General features: G+C 45.1%; 1 protein-coding gene across 1 annotated transcript; it reads left to right on the forward strand.

The window, feature by feature from the left end:
- The first annotated feature begins 1931 nt into the window (after positions 1 to 1931).
- On the forward strand, positions 1932 to 14100 carry LOC130252290 (organic solute transporter subunit alpha-like). Its single transcript, XM_056489717.1, has 8 exons — positions 1932 to 2081; positions 4127 to 4278; positions 4401 to 4474; positions 5808 to 5966; positions 8734 to 8845; positions 9714 to 9860; positions 11194 to 11299; positions 11770 to 14100. The coding sequence occupies exons 1-8, from the start codon at positions 2003 to 2005 to the stop codon at positions 11955 to 11957; spliced, it is 1017 nt and encodes a 338-aa protein (XP_056345692.1). The 5' UTR covers positions 1932 to 2002; the 3' UTR covers positions 11958 to 14100.
- Positions 14101 to 19021: the final 4921 nt, after the last annotated feature.

The raw sequence follows: 19021 nt of genomic DNA on the forward strand, positions 1-19021 counted from the left end.
CAAGGACCTGGCAACCAAAACAGCAACAGACTGGAATCCTGTTGTGTCTGCTCAGGAAGAACATTCAAAGGCCTTGGGCCATCCTTAAATCTCAGCAATCCTAATGAGCTTTCGGTTTCATTTTGGAATATGTGACCACCTGAAAATAGCTGGTTAAAAAAAATCAAGCAAACTGTGTAGAAAAAGAATGGTCTTTTAAGGTCGCTTCCCTCTATACTACCATTTCCTCAGGATGAGAAAACAGACTTTCAAATAGAAAATAAGCTGGAACAGTGTTTCATGGATTTTGCCTGTATGTTTCTGCAGCTGGGCAGCAGCAGATGTGCTGGGTGGAGAATGCTCTGAGCAGACTCTGAAAATTGGGCAGATACCACATTCCAACAGCTACTCACTGTCGCATCCCTTCTGGTAAAACTGGAAGGTTTTCATCCTCACCTCTCAATGCAGTGCAAACAATGTCAACAATGCCAAAGAGGACTCAAAATAAATTACTTTGATCTGTAACCAAGCTCTCCTGACAGTAACAGAACACTCTGCCAGTAGCCTCATCTGTTTTGCTCCCAATCCTGCCACTCTGGAAGAAGCCTGCCTTCTCTCAGTTGGGTGCTGGTGTTAGGCAATAAGCAGTCCAGTTCTCCCCTGCAGCCTTGTGCTCCTTGTGCTATCAAGCAGTGTTTCAGTGTCCCTTCCTGTAAAACCTTTGGAAATCCTGTGATAACTGCAAGATGGCAGCCCTTACCACAGGGGCCCTTGGTGCTTAAAAATGTCCCTAAATTCCTCACCACCTCACTTCAATTTGTTCAACTTTCTAGAACACCACCATGGTGAAGGGAGACCTCCATATGTATTTTTGCTGTTTTGTGTCTTCCTTTATGTATCCACAAATTTCTCAGTCCTTTGCATTTTGTCCCATACTGACTCTTGCTGTCATTTTTGAGGACTATCCATTGTACCCTGAGGATCTTTTTCGTGAGGGGCAATCGTTTATCACTGCACGGGTGATTAGGACTGTCCTCCCCCTGACACCTCTCTCTGCTCATTGTTATGGTGTGTCTCCGTCCTTCCATCACTCAGCGCTGTAACCATCAGGGTTAGCCAGCTTTCAGCCCGAGTATCCCGAACAACTTGGTGGGTCACCAAATCCCATCATTTCAGTACTCATTCCCTTTTCCTGGAAACAGCCTGAAAATGCTAAGGCTGCAGAAAGAATCCTTCCAGCAGAGGAAACGTGTGGGAAAGTGGACAGTCTCTCGGTATATTCCTACCCTCACTGTGCTCTCCTTCAGCATCTCACCTCGCTGCAGCCAAGATGATCGGGAAGTCTTTGGTGAAGGGCTTCATGAAAAATCCCTTCAACACCTGCCCTATTGACCCAGCAGCTTTCCGCCCGTGCCCCGGGGCTGGAGCGAAGGCGGACACGGCCCTGGGCATCCCGCCCGCCCCCCGGCCGGTGCCAGCGCTCCTCGGCCCCAGGTGCCCCGACACCCTGGGGCTGGGAATATGGGCCCGGGGGGGGCCGGCCGGGCTCCCCGAGCAGCTCCACCGAGACCGGGCAGAGACACGGGGAACAGCCGGAACAGCGGGGAACAGCGGGGAGCAGCAGGGAACAGCCGGGAACGTGCGCGGCCGGGGCAGGCGGGGTGGGCTCGGCGCTGCCCCGGGCTCGGCGGTGCCCGTGAAGCGGTCTGTCCCTATGGGGTCGGTCTCTATGGGGCCGGTCCCTGTGGGGTCGGTCTCTATGGGGCCGGTCCCTGTGGGCTCGGTCCCTGCGAGGTCGGTCCCTGTGGGGTCGGTCTCTATGGGGCCGGTCCCTGTGGGGTCGGTCCCTGCGGGGTCGGTCCCCGTAGGGTCGGTCCCTGCGCCTCCCGCCCGCCCCGGCTCCGGGGTAATCATTAACCGGGCCCGGCCGCCGGCACCGCGCCGCTGATCGCCGCCCGCACTCGCCAGGGACCGGCGGCCGGGCTCGCACCGACCCCGCCGCCCGTCCAGCCCCGGCGCTGCCATGGAGGGCGAGGCGAACGGGACCCTGCGCTCATCCTGCGGCTCCAGGGAGCCGCCCTACGCAGAGGATCTTCTCCGGAGTGAGTGTGGGGCGGGAGGAGAGGGGGTGCCCGCCGGACACCCGGGAGCGGCTCCTGCCCGGCAGCGCCCTCGGCACCCACCCGCGGCGGGACGGCGGAGAGACCCTGCCCCTGGCCCTGGCCCTGCCCTGCACTTGTCCCTATCCTTGTCCCTGTCCCTGCCGTTCCGTGCCCCTTCGCCGTCCTTCCCCGGCGAGGAAATCCCCGAGCAGAGGCCGGCATCCGCCCGTCCCGGCCGATCCTCCGCCCGTCTGGGGGCCGCGCTGGCTCCGGGGCAGGGCGAGAGCCCGGCGCGGCCCCAGCCCCGGCCCCAGCCCCGGCCCCGGCCCCGGCCTCGGCCCCGGCCCCGGCCCCGGCCCCAGCCCCAGCCCCGGCGGCGATGTCACCGAGCGGGGTCGGGCGGGACCTGCGGAGCCGAGCGCTGGACCGGCCCCGGAGCTGCACCGGGTCTCAGGCTCCGTGCAGGGAGATTTAAGGAGTGGAGATGTCCACTGAGACGTGCACTGCCCCGCCTGCAGCCAAGTCTGGAAGTGCCGGGGTTTTCTGAAGCAGATTAGGCTAAAGAGGCTGGGGCAGAGGCTCAGCTTTGCCTTCAGATAGGCTGCAGGGCCAGCGGAAGTTAGTGTTGATGATGAACATGAACTTCTCCTAAATTAAACATGACTCCACTGCCGTGCCTTTTTCTTTCTGTCTCTGGAAACACATCCCTTGGGAGAAAATGCATTTCAACCATCAGCTGTGGGTCAAAGTTGATATCCATACCCAGTGTCAATGGAGACATAAAACCTATCCCCTATGGGCAGGTGTTGATATCCATATGCAGCTTTAAGGCAGAAGCAAAAATAGTTTTGGTGAAGACGTCAAGTTTTATCTCAGGCTAGGTATATCAGGAGCTTTTCCTTACATTGTTCATGTGCCCTGCAAAATTCCACCGAGCTTCTAGTAAGTTTGCCTGCCTAAGGAAGTTGCACGTAGCACGCCTATGAACATATGATGGAAACAGAGAACTAATACTAAGTGATATACATGTTTGCTAGTAGCCTGCCTGGAAAAGTTCCCAGATTATGTATTTATTTCTGCTACATATTTACATTCACCTAAGGATATTTGTCCCGGAACTCCCCCTTTCTACAAGGGACTATTGCGTAATGCTTTGAGAAGGTGAACATTGTCACAACCCGAGGTGTCTCCTTAAACCTGAGATCACCTCTGGAGGACATGCAGGTGATTTGGAACCCAGCTTTTTCCGATGCCCACCGATGAGAGACTGCAGGAGGCTGTTCTTAGAGGTTTTCATGGTTGTTTATTGTTGCTTATCTCAGGAATGCTTTGTCCAGCGAACAGCAGTCTGCTCGCCAGACGTCCAGGGCAGAACCTGCCTGGTAGAGGCAAGACTTATCTTTTATACTCTAAATTATGTACTAGGTATTTACACTTGACTCCCAATACACTCCAGTCTTATAACATGGTCCAGCTTTGTTCACATCCAATCTAAAAGTGCCAGCATGTCACCCAGCATGGATGACATGGAGAAGAAGGAGGAAAAAGTATCCATGCCCCAAATTCTCCATGTTGGCCACGAGCCCCTTAATATAAACATTCTAGAAATCTACTTATTCTACATTCTAACAGTCTAATTTACACTTTATTTATTTTTGCAGCTTGCATTTCTTCTCTCAATGTTGGCAAATTGTTCCAAGCAGCTAAATCCAGCTCCTGAGACACCTGGGTCTCATTCGAGGGTCTTTGGGGACCCCACCAGGGGGGTCTTAAACCTCCCAGGGAAGCCAGAGGAATACTCTGGGCTCCCACAGAACGTGTATTCTTCCCACCTGCTGTCTGTGGATCCTGGAAAGATTTAGTCATGAACTTCAGTATTTGAATGGGTTCTGTGGAGTCAGTGGTCTGCCTGTGTAACTAGGGATGAGTGCAAGTATTTGCAGGAGTGGGGCAAAGAAGCCCCTCAGAGATGGTGTTGTTACATTAATGTTTGAAAACCTCATGAAATAAATCAGAACTGTCTGTTTCCTTTTCTCTCTCTGCAGGTCTTGACCTACCAGGGAGATTTCTCTTTGCAACCTTGACTCTGATGACGCTCATTGCCATTCTGGTGTTTATAGAGGAAGCAGTCTACATCTACAGGAAAATCCCCTCCTCCAAAAGATCAATCATTATTTGGATTAATGCTGCAGCTCCAGTAAGTTAACATAGAAATGAGATAAAATTCAGTGTTGAAAATAGGGCTTCCCTGAAAATCCACAGGAGCCACACGAGCTTCATCTCTGCCTTTCATACAACCTTCCTGCCTTTTCTCTTTAGGTGATCTCTACTACTTCATGCATTGGCATGTGGATTCCTCGCTCAGCAATGTTCACAGATTTCACAGCAGGAATGTGAGTATTCTGCTTGTTTCTAGGTGTTGCTCCAAACCCTGAATTTCTTCCCTTTAAACATCTGCTGTTCTTGGTAACACAGTCATTCTGTAAATTTAACAATTCAGTAATTTTTTTTGTTTGAGTTGAAATCTCTTGGCAGCTCTCTCCTGGGAGGTGGAAAATGCTGAAACAGTTCCCAGTGCTACAGTCCCCTGGTGTGGGAACATCAGGGTGAAGGATCTATGACTCGCATGTAATTGATTCCTTGAATTGACAGTCTCTTTGGAGCAGTAGTCTGTCTTTTCTCTCTCTGCATGACATGTGGAATGAGAGTCTGGCCTGTGACTTCTTCCCTGCACTTTTACAAATGATGAGCTGTGGAGGTCTATTACTAAGGGTGCCAAGTGAGCCCCCAATGAGAATATCAATGTAAAAATGTTCCACAGTTGTCCTGAAAAAAGCCCTTTATGTGTGAGCATGACAGCTCTGGCATGCACAGAGAAGGGAGAAATGTGGTCCTTGCTTTCTGGAGGTGATGGCACAGCCCTGGTGGGCAGGACCAAGCAGGGGTTTGCTGTGGCCCTGAGAAGTCCAGATCTGGAGATGACTAAAAGAGAAGGGACAACACAGTAGGGAATACTGTTGGCATGTAACAGTGTGTGCAGGTAGTGCAGATTGCAGAAACTTCCAAAAATCTAGCCCTGTGGCACTTCAAGCATGTTTAAATCCCCTCTTCTCCCTTGCCCAAGCTGCAGCCAGTGCAGCAGAGGACCTCTTTTATTGATTTGATTTCCATGTCTGGTGGCATAATCTGTAGTTCCTGGGTAGGGTTGAGAATGTGCAGCTGGGAAAGGAGGGAGAGGTGGGGTTGCAGCAATCGGTGCTTTGTCTGCTGAGGAGCCACACCCTGCCTGGGCCAGCACATTCAATGATAGCTATTTATGTGAACCTAGCCATGTTTGTTGGTTGAAAGCCATGTTTGAGGAGGAAGAGGACTTGTTCAAAAAAGTTCTGACTAGTCAGAAGTAGATAACTTATGGAAAAATACAGCCAGACTGATTTGGGCCAGGAAAGCCTGTGCTTTAATACCAACTCTGCCACCAGCCACCAGAGTGGCTTTAGGGAATCCCACACCTACTCTGTGTCTCAGTTTATTTCTCTTTCAGTGAGGTTAGGGCAGCTCTGCTCCTCCAAGGTGATGGAAAGCAGAAGATGTCTCAAAGATAAAGTTAGAATTTTTGTTGATTGCAAAGCAGAAGCTGTAGAAACCCTGTACAGAAGGTGGCACTGGCCTGCACAGGCATATGAGACACACAGGCAAGTTTAAGCTGGAATTCTCTTCCTCTCCTAGATTTTTTGCTATAGTTATCCACAAGTTTCTGATGATGATGATTAAAGAGTGTGGAGGCCAGAAGGTGCTCCTCAGACGGTTTGAAAATGGTCACTTCACCATCAGCACCGGGCCCTGCTGCTGCTGCTGCCCCTGCCTCCCTCGCGTGCCCATCACCAGGTGAGCCACCCTTTTAAGGATTCTCAGCTTGAAAACAGCTGCTGGAATTCAGCCAGCTTGGCAGGGCCAGGATTACAGTAAAACTTCCCAAAAGTCAGTCTCAGCCATCTCAAACTGTCTCTTAAATAATATCATCTCTTTGGGGCTTTACACCACCACTAATTGATTTCATTTCTATAATGCAGAGGTGCATGGGAGGAGAAATTTCTACTCTAGAAAACCTAACAACTGACATTTCAGTTTCTTTTCATTCCAGAAGGGAACAAATGTCTTGAGATTGGGTATTTTTCACAAGCAGAATTATCAAATGGAGTTTCTCTTTATAGAAAATTTCTCTCACTTTGATAAAATGGAAATGTTTCATTCTAATTTTGACTTTAAAACTACTTGAGATTAAAATAATTTTTAGAACAAAAAGTAGATGTAATTCTTGTAAAGCTTTGTTCTCAATGAAATGGCATTGTCTGGTGAGGCAAAAGCAGATGTTTTCTTTTTATAAACTTAGTATTAAAGCATCTTTGAGAAGAGGGGTAAGGATGGGGAGCTACAGGAACGAATATACTGTAACATAAATCTGTCCTTTGAGCTCTGCCTGGTAGAGCTCCTCCTCTGGTTAGTGCCACCCTGTCACTTACACACCTCTCCACAGCCTGGAAGCCTCGTGTATTTCCCTGAGCTTTCCTACTGGCATAGAACAGGAGACTCTTTCTCTCCTTATAAGCAAAATCTGAGGGGCTGAATGTATAAAGGAGAGTTTTCTATGAGGGTGTGGACTTAAGTGTCAGAGGGACCTAAGGGACTTTATGATCTGTTTAAAAGAAAGCATCAAACAGAACACAGCATAGTGGTTTCTGATGCATTTTCAAAAATTCTAATTTTTTATTACAATAAATTCTCCTTAAACTGCCTCCTTTGGTATTAGAATTTAAACTTTGGCTTCCGTTTTTTATTTTAATAGAGTAACAAAAAATATTTACATGGAGGGGGTACCAAGAAGAAGAGGTAGTAAACCAATAAAAAAATATACTTTTATTTGTTTTTCTTCCCATGTCTATCACCCTTTGTATAGCTATCTATACATATCCCGTATCTATGAACCCTCTGTATATTGGGAGAGGATCCCCTACTCTGCCTTCTGTTGTTCAGCCCAATGGCAGCTTATGCAGGATAATGTCAGCTGATATGAACTCATTTCAGGAACTAGACAGTGCCTATTATAGCTGGCAGGAAGGACAGCTGCCTGTTAAAAAAAAAAACCAAAAAACCAAAAAACAAAAAAAGATTTTTGCTCTGTAGAGGGCTTAGGTCTCCTTTTCCTGTGTCTGTACTACTGGGAAACCCATCTGCTCTCTGCTTCTAACCTCTAGCCTTTTCCCATTGCAGGGCACCTTTAAAAAAATATATATTGGCAAATTATAGGGAGAAAAGTCAGTTTCTCATTCCTTCCATAGGTATTTTATGGCAAAACAGGGAGCTACCCCAAGGGATAGATCCATTTTTTAAAAAAAATATGTATATATATCTGCAGTCCTGGGGAACACAACAAGGTACAGATAAGGCAATGTAACAACCCATGCAATAGGGAGAGATGTGTCAGAAGAGGTCTGGTGATCAATAAAGATGGGCCCATGTTAAAGAGGGAAACAACTCGTGGCATTGCAGTGACTGCACTGTTTGTCATATGTATTATCCTTTAAAGCCCTCTGGGAATATTAAATCTTTGAAAAAGCACACATTAAGTGGCTGGCCCATTGCAGGTTTTTCCACATGTGCTGTTGATAATTTTGTAACCACGAGATTAGCTATTTTCATTGAGCAATTCTGTAATTCCTCGTTCATGGCTATATCCTTTAGCACACTAAATGGCAGCCTGTTGTCTGTGAGACATCTCTGGTGGCAGTGTCAAGGGCCCAAGGAACTCCAGTGAAAACAACACTGAAAGTATGGGAAATAATGCACAGTTACACACTAAAACATGAGGCAGCTGTAGCAGCTGCAACTTCTGTGGAAGCTGAAGGACAGTTCAGGCCAGTCAGCTTTCCTGCCCTCTGTTAGAAAGTTCATCTGCCTTTTTCCTGGTGGCCTTTAGTGCTGGCTGGCCAGCAGGCTGTGTTCTGGACCCACTTTACACTGACAGAGGTGAAGGAATCCTGAGCTGTCCTGCTGGCCTTGTGCAATTTGCTGAGTGAGAGACTGTTCCTTCCTTCTGTTACACCACAGACGAGCAAACCCAGATGCTTACATGGTACTCCTCATGATGCACTGGAAAACCACAGTCCTTTCACCTAGGTCTGTGTGATTCCCTTTCTTGATCTACCACAGGACTAGGAAGTGGCTGAACAGGCTGATTTGTCCAATTTCATGGGAGCACTGAAATAATAAGGCAACAAGGCAAGAGCAAATGGCATCATTGTTCAGAAACCGGTTATGCAGCTACTGTCTCCTGGTTGGCTTCAGGGCAGAGAAAGACATCAGGTTTTGCCCAGCTTTGGTTAGTAGTACTTGCTGCAGAGCAGGGAATGTATTGCTTTTGAAGAGTCTTTAAATAAAAATTTAAAATAAACATTGGGAAATTCTTGGAAATATTTTCTAATTTTGAAGCTGTTCCTCCCCAGATTTTAGCCACTGCTACTGGAGTGAAAACATTTTGCAGTTGACAGTATCCAGAACATGTTATTAAGGTTGCTAATATGATCTTGGCCTAACTAACTTATTTATTGTTTTGGTTTTTGTTGTTTTGTTTGTTTTTTTTTTTTTTTTTGGCCAGGAAAACCCTCTTTTGGCTGCAGCTGAGCACCTTTCAGTTTGCTGTCTTTCGGCCTGTGCTCGTATTTTTATCAATAGTACTTTGGACTAATGACAATTACATCCTTTACAATGTAAGTAACTATTTTAATCAGAGAGCAGCCTCAAAATCCATAGGTTTCAGGGTTGATGTAACTATCTTAGCCTACAACTAAACTGTGAAATCTGGGACCACTTCCAAGTGAGTCCTTCCTGTATTCTTTTGAGACCAGTAGCATCTAATTTCTGCTTTCCCTGGCTCTCTTGGAAAGAAATTAGACATCAGGGGGGTTGGGCATCAGATTATGCTGCAATACATTTCCCAGCTTGTATGGTTAGAACAGCAGGACTGCAAGTTGCCCTGTGGGATGTGTCTGCCCTGTGTTTTGTAAGGTACAGCCTTACAAAACAAGTGTATGTACTGGCATGTTGACAGGAAGCCTAATTCTTTTTTTTTCAGTAAGTCATGGTGATTTTTATATCTGTGCAAAATGAAAAGATAGTACTGTACTTCTTTGTACCATGCAACTTGTAGCCTGCAAGATGATGGAGAAGTCTGTATCTGATAATAATTTGGCACCTCTTGGATAACTCAGACTAGAAGTAATATTTTTGTTGTTGTTTCATGGTATAAAACAAATGACCCATCTGAGATGTGAGGCTGAACATGCTCTCATGAGCTGTTGAGCACTGCCAGGTGCTGCTGGGGTCTCTGAAAAGGCACACACTCCATGGCTGGCAATTGCACCATTGAGGGGTTGTCACTTGGCACTGACCACATCTCCGTGCTGGTGCCTGCAGGAGGAGAGCCAACACTCCAGTTGGTACTGGGCAGTTTCTCCCTGCAAAACCCAGCAACTGCTGCTGCAGCTTTCATGGAGATAGAAACAAGTATTTTAACTTGTTCACAAGTTCTTCCTGGAAACAGTGAAGGTTCTATCAGGTTTCTGATTTGCTTCTCAGTTGTCTCCCAGAGGACCTGCACTGTGGATCAGCTGCATCGTTGGTGCCCTCACCCTTTTTGCTCTGTGGGCGGTGGGAATCATGTTCCGAAAAGTTAGGATTCTCCTTAAGTGTAAGAACATTATCCCAAAGTTTGCTCTTTATCAGGTGAGAACTTTAATATTTCTGGTAAGAATTTCTCTTAACTGCTGATACCACTCTGCCTCTCTAGTTCTTGCTCCTTTGTTGAAAATTCATGGTATTTTTTTCCCATTAAATACACTGTGCAAAGCCATATTTTTACCTTATTAAAGCTTCATCCCTTTGAAGCCCTCTCCTTGGCTGCTGTTCAGTTTCACTTTGAGTGCTTTCCAGGAGTGCTGGAGATGTGAAAGCCATATAATATCTATTTATGTTAAGACCACAGAAATCACAACAGCACTTTCTGTGAGGCTTGAAGGAAGCCTTGCAGATGTGGTGTCCTGAAATGCAATGTTAAAGTGCTGCTGTGTACCTCAGGGAGGATATGTTGCATTGTGTGGGTGGCTCTTGTTCAAACTGTTTCAGCATTCCACAATATAATGTTTTAACACTATTTTTTTGGCCATTCTGCACTTCAGAATTAGATAATAGTGAAAATACTGGCTGTGAATCATTAAATAGTAAGGAATAGGTTAGATTGAAAAAGCACAGGGACAAGGCCCCACTCTTCCACATCACTCTGAATAGAATCCAGCAGAATTCTTGCATGTGCATCCTTCTTGAACAGGACATACATCAAGGCTGGTGCACTGAGGTTAGGTAAATGATTAAGCACTTATAAAGGAAATAAACAGGATGGTCACACCTGCAAAGCTGTGTTGGGGTAAATTCAGGTTCAGGATGACAAACTCTGTTGAGCTGAGGGTTAAGACTCCAGCAGTTCCACTGAGGCACTTGGATAACTCCATGGCAGTGAAGGTTTGGCTCAGTGTAGTGGATGTGCAAGGGCTGGTTGCTGAACTCGAGCTGTGAAGAGTCCCTCATACCTTCTGGCAAAGAAGCCAGTCTCATATCATTTGGGGACCACTACACCTCCCTGCTGTGGCAAAAAGAGGAGACAACAGGAAAAATGTTCTTTGGGTCTTTCTTAAGGAAGAACATGTGCTCATGGGTCAAATTAACTGGCATTTTTTAAACATTGTTACCAATTAATTAGAAGGCAGTATCATTTGAAATCCCTGCTGGGAAGTCTGTGTATAATGTACCTCCCAAATGAAGAGCTGAGAAGAAATACTTTTCAAGTCCAGGATTAATATAATACTCCTATTCAGAGCAATATCATCCTGACTTTGAGATGAATTCTGCAGAATGGCAGGCACCCTGCTGGTAGATGGAGAGAAAGGGAGGGCAAACAAGGAGGAGTGAGGCAAAAGAGGTTCTGTTATTAAAGCAGAATTGTTGTGTGAATTATAAACCCCTTTCTGGTAGCTAAGGTGTTTGTTTTCCCTTTCTGGTGCAGTTTATTGTCATTCTGAACCACCTGCAGATCACTATTATCAACATGCTCGCTACACAAAAAATCATTCCCTGTGCTCCACCACTCTCCTCTACAGTAAGAGGATCATGTAAGTTTTCTGGGGTAAAAATGTTCTTCATTTACTTATAAAAGTACCAGTTCAGTGCTGCTAATGGAAATCTCTGGTGTTTTCCCAAAATACAAATTTCATAGTATCACTAGCTGTTGGAGAATCTAATTTTTTAGCTTAAAAACAAGAGCAAAAGTTTTATAGCTGTCATGGTTATAGAGAACAACTTGATAATGAAAAGAGCTGGAATCAGAAATGATAGGAAAAGAAATCAACCTGCATAATTACTGTTAAATCTCTTGTGTTTTGGATGCTTATTGATGGGTAATACTGTAATTCTGTAACTGATGTCATTGCTGAGTGCAAGAGATGTGGGGACAGGATGACAGAGTTTGTTCCTTTTGCACAGGTGAAAATTAATAAGCCAATTACTCATTTTTTGTCTGATAGTAATTTCCCCTTTTGGGGGCTTTTCTTTGTCTCCCTTTTTCTTTTTTTTTTTTTGGCAGATATAGCCCATCAGCTGCTCATCATGGAAATGTTTCTGATAACTGTAATCTCTAGAGTGGTCTATCGGAGAAAATACCATGACCTAGAGCCTCCAGAGTGTGTGGCTGAAGAACCCAGGGACAAGAAGCAGACTCCTAAGATTACCCTGAATGGTGCAATTGTTGAAGATGGATTGCCAAAGGTTTAGAAGCCTCCTGTGCTCCTGTTATGCAGGAGCTGCAAGATCAACTTCAGGCACTAGCATATTCTTACACCAAAAATCGCCACTGCCCATGTTCAAACAACTTCTGGCATAAATGCCTGTGAGCTGCAGTACTGAAAGGACTAGTAAAGATAATCCTGTTGATTATCCAAGAATGTATGCATGGTGTGAGTCTTTTCACACCATGTAATTTATTAAGATGTGATACCATTTTATACTGTTACTGAGCACTTGATGGTGCCAATCTGTCTTACAATATGATTTTATTTTCTTTTATTTTTTATTGATTAGAATGGCTATGATTTAGAGTTAATTCAGAGTGATTATTTTTCATTTTTTTGACTTTTAAACCTTTTTTTTCACCCTGGATTGCTGTCATATGTCCAACACAGCATTTTTCCATGCTTCCTCCATTACAATAGATCACCTCTCACTCTATGCCATGAGCTCACCATAGCTAATTCTGGTCAGTAAATACAGTCTCATGTGTTTGTTCTGAAATCCCCAAACCCATGTGAGCTCTCCACCTACAGAAACAATGATCTCTCTAGTGCAAGACTTTTTACATTCCTTGGCAATTCACCTCTTAAATTGGTAAATACACAGTTACTGTTTGCAAATATGTCAGGTGTTCTTGTGGACAGCAGCTTCTCTGCCAGTGGCCTGAAAAAGGAAAGTAGGAGTTTGGGATATCTTCTGCCTCTGGTCTGTGGTGTTACATGGTGCTTTGGTTCTCTGCTTGGAAAATGGGGACAATGATACTCAGGATCCTTGCACTAACAGGGTCTGTGAGGATGGAGTGGCTGAAAGGACTGTTGGGGTGCAGGTCACCCCCAGCTGACCACGATCCAGTGTGTCCCCAGGGGCCAAGGAGGCCAGTGGCACCTGCCTGTGTCAGCAATAGCGTGGCCAGCAGGACCAGGCAGGACTGTCCCACTGGTGAGGCCACACCTCAAATCTTTCATTCAGGTTTGGGCCCCTCATGACAAAAAGGACATTGAGGTGCTGGAGTGTGTCCAGAGAAGGGCAAGAGAGCAAAGCCAGGCAGATAGAGTCTCAGTATTCTTTGGGTTGGAAGAGACCTTTAAAGGTTATCTAGTCCAAGTCCCTGCAGTGAGCAGGACATTTTGACCTAGATCAGGCTGCTCAGAGCCCCATCCAATCTGACCTTGAATGTTTCCAGGGATGGAGCACCTGCCACCTCTCTGGGCCACCCATTCCATTATTTTACACCTCTCACCTTAAAAATTTCTTCTTTATATATAAACTCTAATTCTACACTCTTGTAGTTGAGAACCTTTATCCCTTGTCCTATTTCAAAAGGCCCTGCTAAAAAGGGTGTCCCCATCTTTCTTGCAGTTCCTTTAGGTACTGGAAGGCCACAATAAGGTGGCCTCTTCCCAGAACCTTCTCTTCTGCAGGCTGAACAGTCCCATCTCACTCAGCCTGTCTTCATAGGCTGAAGTGCTCCAGCCCTCTCATCATTTCTGTGGCCCTTCTCTGGACCCACTCCAACACACAGTGGGGCTTTATTTATGGTTTGCATTGAATTAAAACATTGCATTCAGTTTGAGAGTTGGTGGGAAATGAAATATTCTGAAAACAACTAGTGAACCACCTGAAGTAGAAATTGGGGCTGACTTAAAATGTTTTCTTCTTTCTGATTGAGATCAGAAACAATATTTTCTTTAACAACTGAAGGATTCCATTATAGCAGAAAACTTGAATTATTTTTGTTTTGAAACGGTTGGTGCAATTTTTATGTTTAATCTTTTTTTTTCTAAGTAGACAGTCTGGGAAATTAATACAGACTCTTGAACTGCAGTAATTTGAGAGAATCTGCACTTTTCCCTTGAAAAATAATTTATGTGAAAATTTTTACTCTTCATTAGAGTGCATTAGAATTAACTGGGATCAGCTAACTTATTCTCAACATGAGAAATCTTCTTAATGTATTTTAACATTATGACTATTAGCATATTCCTGATTTTGCTTTATATCAATGTAATCCAGGCCACAAGTACATACATAGGTTTGAAGAGCAATACTGAATTTCATATAACAGCTTTGAGGTGGTTGGCTGCTAGTTCAATCAACTTCAAAATTGGAAAATAAAATATTTTGAGTTAATAAGGTGTCTTTGTGTTTTCTGTAGCAGTTCTGCAAGGGAATGCTTTGGTGGGTGGGATCTGTGGCATGGAAAAGCAGATCCATGTGCTGTAGCACGGGGAGTGCACTTGAAAACAGATGGAGTGTGTAAGAAGTGGTGTCTGAAGGTCCAGAGTAGGCTGCTGGGACACAGCAAAAGTCTTCACTCATCACTGCTGGGCTGGTCTCTGTCATGTCTCTGCAGCCCTTTAAATATGTCTTGTGAATATCAGTGTGGACCTGATTTAGCCACAGGTATCGCTAGCTGTTGTGTTTTTGGATAGTTACTTAATACTTGTTGTGACCTTCATCTGACATATTTCAGCAATAAGGTGTGCTGTGGTGATTGTCAGGCAGACTTTGGTTTTGGCAGCAAATCTGTTTACTATGTACAGTCACAGAGATCTCATGCCAAACATCACTTACCTACACAGAAGCCTTTTCAGAGCAAAATTAGACATGCATTTTCTTAAACACATGCCTAAGAGCTTAACTGATTTACAGCATATGTTACTGTAGCAAAATGTTGTGGGCCTTATTGTTACAAATTTTAGGGCTTTTTTGTTTCTTGTTTTTTTTTTTTTTTTTTAAATTTAATTAAGACTTTCTTGCCCTCCTCTGTCTCAGACCAATAGCTGTGTCCTGCCTGGACAGGACAGAGGCAGGTGGCCTCCATTGCAGGGCCTTCATTCAGGTACTGTTGAAATAAAAACAATCCAAGTCACCACCTCTGAGCTGGACCTTAATCAGTCTGGGGATGGAAAAACAAAACAGAGCTGGAAATTCCTCCAGTCTCAGTTCTGATAACCATCCCTTTCAGGTCACTTTCAACTACGTGTTTGTGATTCAAGTATTTGAAAACAGTTGACAAGAGCAAGAAGATAAACTTCACAACTTGTTTTATACATCTGTAGTAAAGTAATAAATGTTAGGGTGAGTGCATAACCTTTATGCTGCGTTTGCCTGGGATTATTGTGTGAGGAAGGGTAAAGGTAATATTATCAGTGTTTTCTGTGGTTAACACATGAAACAGAGATAAGCATGCACAGAGGTGTGTGATTGAGGTTAAGAGGCTTCAGGCACGTGGAAGTAATTCATTAGAACATGGGAAAAGATGAGTCATATTCTTTGGGTGTCCATGTGCTAAAATGCAGGCAGGAGGGTGAACAATGGCCATAAAATCTCCTGGGGGGTCATGTAGGGGCGCACAGCCCACACACAAGGGAGGAAATCTCTGACACCTTGTAGTGCTGCAGGGGTGGGCTGGTAAACAGAATCTGCTCCATGCTCTTCTTTTCCACCTGTCCTCCAAGCTATTAATTCTAAAGCAGTGCTAGCTGAATCCCTCTTGTTTCAGAAGACTGTGGGCTCTGTTGGCTGCAGCATGGGCAGTTCTGGAACCTTGCAGAGGTTCCCTCAGCAGACCTCCTTGAAAGGCAACGTTTGTCCTGCCTTTGTGTTTGTCATGTCCCAGGCCTCTCATGACTTAATACCCCAAGGATGTATTTCAGGAGTTGAGGGTGCTCTGCTGGCTATAGATCTTCTTATCCCTCCATCCCACCCTGCAATTGTCCTGTCTGCTCCTTCACACTTGCCTCTGCCTTGTTCTCCCTTGCTTGAGAAAAAATCCTGTGGGTACCCATCAGGGAGGATGTGCAAGGGTGTAGGCTCGTGCCTGCAGACCCAGGACAGCTACAGCCCACTTCCTATGCAATGTCTGTTTCCAAAGAAAAGCCAAGGAAAAATACCCACAGCAACAGTTGTGATCCTATGGTTCCCAGAACTGGAGCAGGGGGAAGAATTTGGGTAACATCATTAAGGTGTTAGAGAGTGTCCAAAGGAGCCACGAGGGTGGTGAAGGGCCTTGAGGGGAAGCTGTGTGAGAAGGGGCTGAGGGCACTGGGCTTGTTCAGCCTGGAGGAGACTGAGGGGAGACCTCACTGCAGTCACAACTTCCTTGTGAGGAGAGGAAGAGGGGTAGAAACGGATGTCTTCTCTCTGGTGACAGTGACAGGACTGAGGGAATGGCCTGAAGTGTGTTTGGAGAGGTTTAGGCTGGATATCAGGAAAATGTTCTTCGCCCAGAGGGTGGCTGAGCACTGGAATAGATCCCAGAGAAGTGGTCACAGCACTAGCCTGAGAGAGTTCAAGCAGCATTTGGGCAATGCTCTCAGGCACAGGGTGTGATTTTGGGGATGTACTGTCCATGGCCAGGAGCTGGACTTTACTGTGGGTAGCTAGGCTGAAAGGATAGTGCAGGAGGGAATCATTCCCAGTTGCAGCTCCACTGGAAACATCTATAACTGCTCAACCAGTTTGGGGGCTATAAAAGAGTGGGTTAGCTAACCACCAGCTAGTGGTACTTGCAGTTAGAGCTTGAGACTCAGAGGCTGCTGGAGTAAGAGCAGGAGGCTACTGGCTGTGCTGTGAGCAGGTAAGGGACATGAGGTCTTGCAAGGGACAGACAGGGTTGGGTGGCCAGGAAAGGGACAGCTTGGGTTTAGCCAGTTGGGCAGAATGAAAGAAGGAATCAGTACTGTGTGAAGCTGCCTATAAGAAAAGGACTTAGTTGCCTGAAAGAGGTCTATGAAAGAAGGAGTGAGAGTTCGAAGGAAAGAAGTTTGTTAAGAGAAAGCATGTAGTGATGCCTTAGTAGAGTTTGCTACTAAAGGACTGGTGGTGATACCAGCCATGTCCACCTCAACATAATTGCAGCATTTGATGTTCCTGATGGGTCCCTTCCACCTCAGCATATCCTGTGATTCTGTTGGAATACAATCAATGGCAAATAGGACAAGTTAGGGCATAGGTAGATTTAGAGTAAGCAGTAGAGAAGCCCTGAAGACTCATGGATAACAGAGGAGACAGCAGGCACTTGCTACACACCTAAGGCAAATGCTAGAATAGGTCTGTTGCAACAACTCCACCTATTCAATAATTTGAATAATTGGAGGCATTTGGCTTCCTTACCCTTTCAAAAAAAGTCTGACTGGTGCTTTTGTTGACAGCCATTCACATGTTCCTTCAGGACAGCTCATGAAACTACTTGCACCTACTTAGCTCCCAGGCTATTGCTAAGACTTGGATTTCGGATGAAGAGGTTTATCTAACAACACTGACCTCTTAACTGCTTTAGATCCCTTACAAAGTGTTAGCCAAGTGATTCTAACAATTGTCTGAATCAGCATGATCACCTTTGTTTTAGCAAAAGGGACCCAAAGCAGGGAAATCTAGAGGACTATGTCTCTGCGTTGTGCTGGTTGACAATATGAAGACAAAGCAGTAGATTGAAAGAGCTCAAAACCTATTTTTTGCAAAATTTTCTTTTTCTTTCTCCCCATTTCTCTATTTGTTGCCATTTCTTTGCATGCAAAAGAAGTTTATTACACCTATACTGATACTGCTTCCTGAGAAATAATTGAGCAGTTGGTGTGCTGCTTAAGTCCCAGAATAGCCTTTATTGTTCTTCAAACAAGGAGAAGAAATCCCTCCTGTGGAAAGTGCACTGAAAACCAGGAAGATTTTATTCAATAGCCTTTACACTTTTGTGGGAGAATTCAGACAAATCTTGACAATATTTTTGACGGTTTTGATTAGTTTGAGGAGAGAGGAGCATCCAAAGGCAACTTCCTTTTCATTTGCAGGTGCCTTTTCCCTTCACAACTACCCTTTGGCCCTAGTCTCTAAGACCTAACTGCACAGCATCCCTTGTCCAGGTAGGATCACAGCATGTGTAGAGAACTAGTGGTAGGATAAAATTTCTTTTGTTTCCTTCAATACAATTCAGCAGCTGAGAAGTGTCACCTCTAGAGATTCAGGCATCAGATCACAGATGCCATCTGGGGACTAAGGAACAGTTTCCACACAAGCTGAAGCTAGTGCAGACTGCTAAGCTCTGAGAGGGTGCTGCCAGACATTCTGCAGAGCCATAGGGAGAAAAGGAAGGTTGCAGCCAAGGGGCAGAGTATTGACACAGAGACAGTCAGCAGCTCAAGGGCTCTCAATGAGGAAAAAACAAGGCAAGCAGCATTCAAAACTCTGTAGAAGCAAAACCGGGTAGCCCAATAATAGCAGCTGAGCAATGTCAAAGCTCAGCCTTCTCCAAGCAGCTACAGAGACCAGTCCTTCCCGTCTTGGCTGAAGCAGCCCAGCCTGCTCCTGCCTTATCAAGGGTGGCAAGCACCTTGGCTTGTTAGCTCCACCCACGTGTTGTGCATATTGACTGATAAATCAGAAGTTTAACTCTCTTAAGCTGTGAAGTCCATTTTGCTGAGGCTTGGTACCTAGCAAAAGGGAGAGCTGTTCAGTACAGGCAGCACCTCCTCATCTCTCCCCCTTGGCAAATCCCTGCCTTAAGAGCCAAAGCAGGAACTAGAAGCAGTATGACAACAGTTTTTGAATTTATATTAATCCTTTATTGCTAATTACTGAAAAATGTGAGTTTTTCAGTGTCTTCTTGCAACCTTGTCATACCCAGCCAGCAAAGGGTGTGAGCTAATTGTTAAATTCAGTTCAACAAGTTCCTCATTAGGGTGAAATTACCTGAGTTTGAAATCTGCTAATTTTCCAATCAGGGTGAGTGTTTGCACTTGTGTTTTGGAAATAATTAACACATGGTATAACATCAGAACCTATATAAAGGCTAATGGTAGGAAGACTAATTTCCTTGGCATGAAAGTGGCATGCTTGGTTTCCTCAGAGTTCTATTACTCTTCTTTCAGCATTGTTATCTGCTGTGTAAGCTGTTCTTTTGTTTACTTCAACTGTTCCTCCCAAGAGATATACTTTTTAATGATAATTTTGAAAAATTAAACCATTATCCTCCAGAATTGTGGGTATTTTTTAAAATTTGAAATATGCTGTATTTCTTTCTTCTTCTTCTTCCTGTTAGTGCAGACTTT

This window comes from Oenanthe melanoleuca, chromosome 1 (assembly GCF_029582105.1).
Source record: "Oenanthe melanoleuca isolate GR-GAL-2019-014 chromosome 1, OMel1.0, whole genome shotgun sequence".
Taxonomy (NCBI): Eukaryota; Metazoa; Chordata; class Aves; order Passeriformes; family Muscicapidae; genus Oenanthe; species Oenanthe melanoleuca.